This window comes from Mirounga leonina, unplaced genomic scaffold, assembly GCF_011800145.1.
Source record: "Mirounga leonina isolate KUSES-001 unplaced genomic scaffold, KU_Mleo_1.0 Mir_173, whole genome shotgun sequence".
In the NCBI taxonomy this organism is placed as follows: Eukaryota; Metazoa; Chordata; class Mammalia; order Carnivora; family Phocidae; genus Mirounga; species Mirounga leonina.
In genome coordinates, this window is record NW_023270447.1 from 79,685,936 (window position 1) to 79,692,220 (window position 6,285).

A 6,285-nucleotide genomic window follows, 5' to 3' on the forward strand; every position below is an offset into this window, starting at 1 on the left:
AAATTACTGATAGGTATTTTGGACTCACTTGATAGGAGGGGAAGCCGAGATTCAGAGGGGCTAAGCTCCTGAATGAGATACCTGATACCAAGGAAGGAAGACATGGGCAGGGGGCCCACCGTGCAAGTGGAGCTAGACTTCCTGGAGTGGGATTTCCATCACAGACCCCCTGGATGCCTTTAAACTTGGAAACAGAGGAAACACTGACTCCTCAAAAGAAACAAAGAAAGAGATGAAGGGATGTTGCCAGAAAAAGAAAAGAAACACTTGCACTTTTCAGAAACAACTGAGCCCTTCGTATCTTTATATTTAGGTCTAAATATCAGAAGGGGTATCATATTCAGACATAATTAGGTTTGAAAAAGATCCCTTTGCTCTGAGCCTTGCGTTGTGATTGGGGTTTTGCACCCATATGGCCTCGCCTCATTTTGGTCATTTTCAGGCTGGCAGACCCTTCATGAGCAGAGTAAGGTGTGATCACGGTGCCTCCAACCCCCTGGTGTCCTCAGGAATGAAGGCCTTTGGGGTTCTTGTGGTCTTTGCCTCCTGCCGTAAGTAGTACCGAGCTGGAGCCAGGCTCCAGGGCGCTGTCCTCCTGTCTGGGTGTCTGTGTCTTGGGGCAGCCCCTCCTGACGTGGCATCGGGTGAGGGGAAAACCAGGTGTCACTCAAAAGAGAATCGGGAGTGGGACAGGCTTCCACCAAAGTCCTCCTCCTTCTGTTTCTTCTACAAAATGGGTTGGTCCCAGCATTGGGACCTCACAAAACTTCGAGAAAATCAAAGCTTGCTAACCATTTGCTAAGAAAAAGGGCCTTGACTACTGTTTAACCACAACCCCCCTTCGGAAGCCTTTTTTTCCCTCCCCTTCAGTTGCCTTTGTTTAATGTCACGTAGATTCCAGAACAAAAACGCAGACATATATCGAGCTAATTTAGGGACAATTAATTCTCATCAGGAAGGCTCTCTTATGGTGACTTATGGAATAATGGATAATTATAAGTCATTGCTACCAGGAGATCAGATAACACACCTCTGCACGGTGAGAAAGAACTTCCTAGCAAACCGTGTTGGGTTTGTTGGAAAACTCTTTGACTCTGATGAGTTTGATTAGTAGAGATTTCTCCAGATCCATTTTTCCTCCGTTTCAAGGTGTGTGGCTTTAAGTCAAAATGTCAAAAATGCAGCACCCATTTTCTCGTTAGTCCGTAGTGGAATTTACAGTTTTCAAGATCGTGGGGGGCAGGGCATAGGCAGGGAGGACCACTTCTGTAGCCCCCATGGTGGGCCCTCCACGAGACCAGAGTCTTCACTCTCTTGAGGGACTGTTGTGACAGCAGAAACCACCCCCGGCGTCCCCACCCCCTCTGAGGTGCTTTAGAACAACAAAACCACAGTTTCACGTGGGGAGTCTCCTTGTGAACATGTCCCAAATCCCTCTGTTTCTGTGTTTCTTCCTCAAGTTCACGTTGTTATGTTACTTTATTGCAAAATTAACATATGCATGTAATTAAAAAGTAAAATAAGTGAACAGGACAAGATAAAGCCCCTTTGCATCCTTCCCAAACCCTAGTCCTTTTCCTACACCCAGATGTAACCACTTTTTTTTTTTTTAAGATTTTATTTATTCATTTGAGACATAGAGAGAGAGAGCATGAGCAGGGGGGGAGACAGAGGGAGAGGGAGAAGCAGGCTCCCTGCCGAGCCAGGAGCCCGACGTGGGGCTCGATCCCAGGACCCTGGGATCATGACCTGAGCCGAAGGCAGACACTCAACCCTCTGAGCCACCCAGGCACCCCCAGATGTAACCACTTTAAGAGTTTCATAGATACGCTTCTAGGCTTTTCCACACATACATTTCAACCATTTTAATAGAAAAGTAATACATGGTCATTGTGGAAAAAAAAAAGTCAAACAGCATAAAAGTATATAAATGGTGTCTATCTTCTTCTCCACCTACTTCCTCAATCCCACTGCCCGGAGACATTGCTATTAAAAGTAGATGTTTTCAAGACACCATTTAGTTATTCTCCCTCTGTCAGTGGATATGTGGGTGGTGTTCAATTTTTTAATACCACAAGGGATGCGCTGCAGCAAACATCCCTGTGTGTGTGTATGTGTGTGTGTATGTATGTGTGTGTGTATATATATATTCTTCCCCCACTTCCATAAACATTCTGTAGAAGTAAAAATTCCCGGGCCCATGTATATTTGCCATAAAAAAATAGATTGAGGGCATCTTTTCTGCCTCTTGAGTGGTTTGTTTCTCCTGTGAGATCATAAATGCCTGATGATATTTGTAGGAATTGGCATATTGCTGGTTTTGAACCATTCCCGTTAATGTTGCATCAGACCCAAGGGTGTTTCTGCCAGGATGGTGGTTTTTCACTTGGGGAGGGGGAAGACATGGTGGACAGTAATGTCCCGAACATCGTGGAAGCTGGGTTCTCATCCTGGGCTAGCAAGAAACTGGCTATGGGACACGGTGTTCTGATCCTATTACTTTCCCCCATGAAAGGGGCTGATGATCCCAGCCATGCCCATGTCTACGGGCATGTTTTGGGGTGGGTGGGTGGGGTGTCTCCTGATGTCCCGGATGCAAGCGCTCTAGGTATGGGTCTCCGGGCTGACATTGTTCTCACTACCCCGTGTCTTCTTTCTTATGTTCTGGCCGGCAGTGGTGGTCCCTGCCCACAGCAGGTTCTGGTTTCAGAAGTTGGTCAAACACATCATGGGGCGGAGCACCTTCTTCTCATATTATGGATACGGCTGCCACTGTGGCCTTGGGGGCAAAGACACCCCCGTGGATGACACTGACAGGTGAGTCCTGAGGCGCCAGGCCTGCTTTCCTTTGATTTGCACTGAGACCCGGGCCTGAGGGTGAGGCAGGGTGTTAGGACTCTCGCATTGCGAATGACAGGAGCCCATTGGTGGTTTGCTGCTCTGTAGTCACCATCTCGAAATTCTTGTGTCCGAACAACGTGCTCCAACCTCCCGTGTTGCACCAGGCCTCGAAAATCATCCAGTGAGTCCTGCTCAGAGCCGCAGAACCGTCTTCAATTCTCAAACGTCACGGCAAACGTGATCTCCGCTCAGCAACCCAGTTTTTAGGATTAGACCACAGCAAGGCTGCCCTGCTGTCTCCCGGGCCTAATTCCACATTCTGGGAGAGAGAATCCCAGTGGCCCAGTTTGGAGAAGTTGTCCATCTGGGCAAAGCCACATGGCCCAATGTGGCTGCCAGGCCTACTCTTCAGCGTGGGGGTGGGGAGCGTGAGTCCCCAGAAGAAGTGGAGGTTGGCGTGACGTGGCGAGGGCATGGGGAGGTAGGAAACAGGATAGTTTGCACATCATTCATTTGAAGAAATAAGAAACAAGGTGTTTCTCGCCACTTTTAACCTCACATGCATAAATATGTTCCTGCAGCAGGGCCTGAAATGTCATTCCTGGAGCTTGAGTCCTCGGGGCTGGGCTCCTGAGAGCATGGAATATTCCAGCTGGAGGGATCCCTGAGCCCTACAGGGGCACTGACACTGATGGAACCCCATGATGTGCCGAGCACTGGGATCGGTGATGGGCACACGGGGCCTAACTTAATCCTTATGTCCGGTGGCCAAGGCAGTGGTACCATCCCCAGGTGACAGGCGGCATCTGTGAGGACCCCCTAAACCACCGTAGCAAAGCCTAAAGACACACCAGCCCCTGAGTGAACAAGAATTTGCCTGTTTCCAAATCCGGGCCCTTTGCCCCTCTGTTCCTCACCTTCCAAGCCCGAAGGCCGATGACAGTTTTAACGCCATGAGACAAAGATGACAAACAGCAAAGAGCCAGCTCAGAGGCAGGATGGCGAGAGGAAGGACTGAAGCATCTGGCCCAGAGCATTTGCTTTTCTGTGTCTTAAATCCGTTCCCTGTCCATCCCAGCTGCTTTCTCTTCTTGGTGTTCTCCCTTCCCGCCCTGGGTCACTCTGAGCACCGTGAGAACAAGGACTGAAGGACTATGGGTGTTTTTGCTGACCGTGTCCTCAGGGACTATCACAGTGCTTGGCACATAGTAGGTGCTCAGGAAAAACTCATTACATGAATGACCGAGTCACATGGACCTAGGTTTGAGCCCCGTTTGTGTGTGTGTGCGTTTGTGATTTTCTAGCTCTATAATTTTAAGAAATTTCCGTTCTTGGGATCCCGTCTCCTCCCTTACAAAAATGGGGACTACGATCACACTTCATGGGGTTACACAGAGGAGCTCATGAGATAGCAGAAGGTACTAGAAAAGGCTCACTAAATGTGAGTGGTTGTGTTTATTTTGTTATGATTTTCAGGAACTTACCTCCTTACCTTCAATACCTTCTCGCTCTGGGGAGGAGGCAGGGGGATCCTTTCCAGGTTCTACCCACGTTTCTCCCCCCAAACCCCGCTGATGCCCCAGGGCCCGCCCCCCTCACCTGCTCTGGTCTGGCCCCCAGATGCTGCCTGGTGCATGATTGCTGCTACGGAAGCTAAAGCAGCCTGGCTGCCAGCCCATGCTGAATAGCTACCGATTCCACATCGCCAATGGGACCGTGGCCTGTGAGTAGCCCTCTCTGCAGACACATGGCTTTGAACCTGGGCCTCTCCTTCATGTCTGCCTGATGGCTGAGGAGTGCTTTGAGACAGAAAGTGTCAATTCTAGGAATCGGAGCTTCTTGGGAGCGCTTGCTTGGTCTCTGGTCTCTCCGGTCCATGGCTGTACCTCTTGCACTCTCGGGGAGCACGGAGCGCGGGGCCTGGGGTATAGCACCTGCTCAATAAATAGTTGTTGACTTGAGATTACATTGAATCTTGCAGCTTTGCTTGGCAACTGTCGCTGTTGAGAACATTCCTCATCTGTCATGTGTTAACAAACAGCTCAGCTGTCTTTCAGTTGAACAAATATTTGTTGAGGGCGAGGACATGCCAAGCACTGGTAGGTGCCGTGGGAGGGGGGGCACAAAAGTAAATAGGAGGGGTTGGGGAAGGGAACTCATGTGTCGTCGAGGCCATTCAAGGAGGAGGGCAAAGGACAAGGGCAAGCAAGTACTGAGCGTCCAGCAGGTGGGGAATGGCCCCCGATATCCTGGAGCATGTTCTGGGGCTGTTGGGGTGTGGGTGTGTGTAGGGCAAGTTTGGTCTAAAGAGCAAGCACGTTTGAAGTCCTGGCTATAGCTTTTCCGGGAATGCCACTCATTGCAGTGGTTTTAATGCCCCTCAGGGCAACTGGCCTCCCACCTGGACTTGAGGAGTGGCACCAACCCCTTTCCTCCCTCTGTGTATTTGTGCTTAGCTGTGAGCGTGTCGGAGTTCACCTGCCCCCCGAGGTCAGGGAACCACTACCTCCCTTCCCTTCATCTCCCCCCTTAGGGTGGGGGCTCAGTGCCCAAACCCCAGGGCTCCCCAATGCCCCCCCACCCCCGGGCCCCAGCTCAGGACACATCAAGACTGACCAAGTGTTAGGACTATGCAGTGTCCCTGGTCCAGTGGTGAGACCTGAGCCGGGGCGGAGGAGGGGGGGGCTTGTGGCTCAGAACCCCGCAGTGGGAGGACTGATGGTCTGCTTCTCAGGCTCCACAGCTCCCAGCCCCCACGCACACCATCGATGGGGAGAACCCTCATTTCCCATGTGAACTCAAGGAGACATCTGTGCCGGAGCTCCCTGGCCATGATGGTGCTGACCCCTAAAGCAGTGTGTCTTCTGGGAGATCTCGCAGACCACGTGCAGGGGATGGGATGAGATCAGGGCCTAGTGGGGGCGGTGCAGGGGAAGGGGGCTGGAGGAGGTTGCCCCCAGAGTGTTGTTCACTTTGGCACATGATGCCCTCGGAGGCAGGGACTGAGTCTCTGGCTGCCTCTTCCCACCGTTCTGGGCCCCGCTTGGCAGGAGTCAGGGGGGCAAGCCTGGCGGTTAGCTGGAGCGGGCGCACACGAGAAAGGTGCCTCTGACTCTTCTCAGCCTGGCTCACGGTCTCGCTCCCATACGGTTTCTTCTCCTCTCTTTTCCTCTTGATCATAACATCTGTCATGTCAAGTGTTACCTTAAAGTGCTTGAAAAGTTATCACTTTTAGAGAAAATATCCCCGAGGAGTTCTGTCCTCTGGTGCCCCCGTAAAGTGCAGGGGCCGAGGAAGAAGGGAAAAGGTGATCTGGGAAGGGAAGCAGAATTCTGCCCGCACTGTGGTCCCAGGCTCGGGGCAAGCCTCTGCCCTCTGCACCTGGAGCAGCTGCTGCTTCTCCTTCTCCTTCTCCTTCTCCTTCTCCTTCTCCTTCTCCTTCTC

General features: G+C 51.4%; 1 protein-coding gene across 1 annotated transcript in view; it reads left to right on the forward strand.

Annotated features, from left to right (window-relative positions):
• PLA2G2C (phospholipase A2 group IIC) overlaps positions 1-6,285 on the forward strand; it is a 17,530-nt gene that overhangs the window by 4,566 nt on the left and 6,679 nt on the right. The window contains 5 exon segments of the mRNA XM_035019015.1: positions 510-551; positions 2,676-2,817; positions 3,168-3,186; positions 3,275-3,286; positions 4,495-4,564. Coding sequence (XP_034874906.1) covers positions 510-551; positions 2,676-2,817; positions 3,168-3,186; positions 3,275-3,286; positions 4,495-4,564 — 285 coding nt within the window.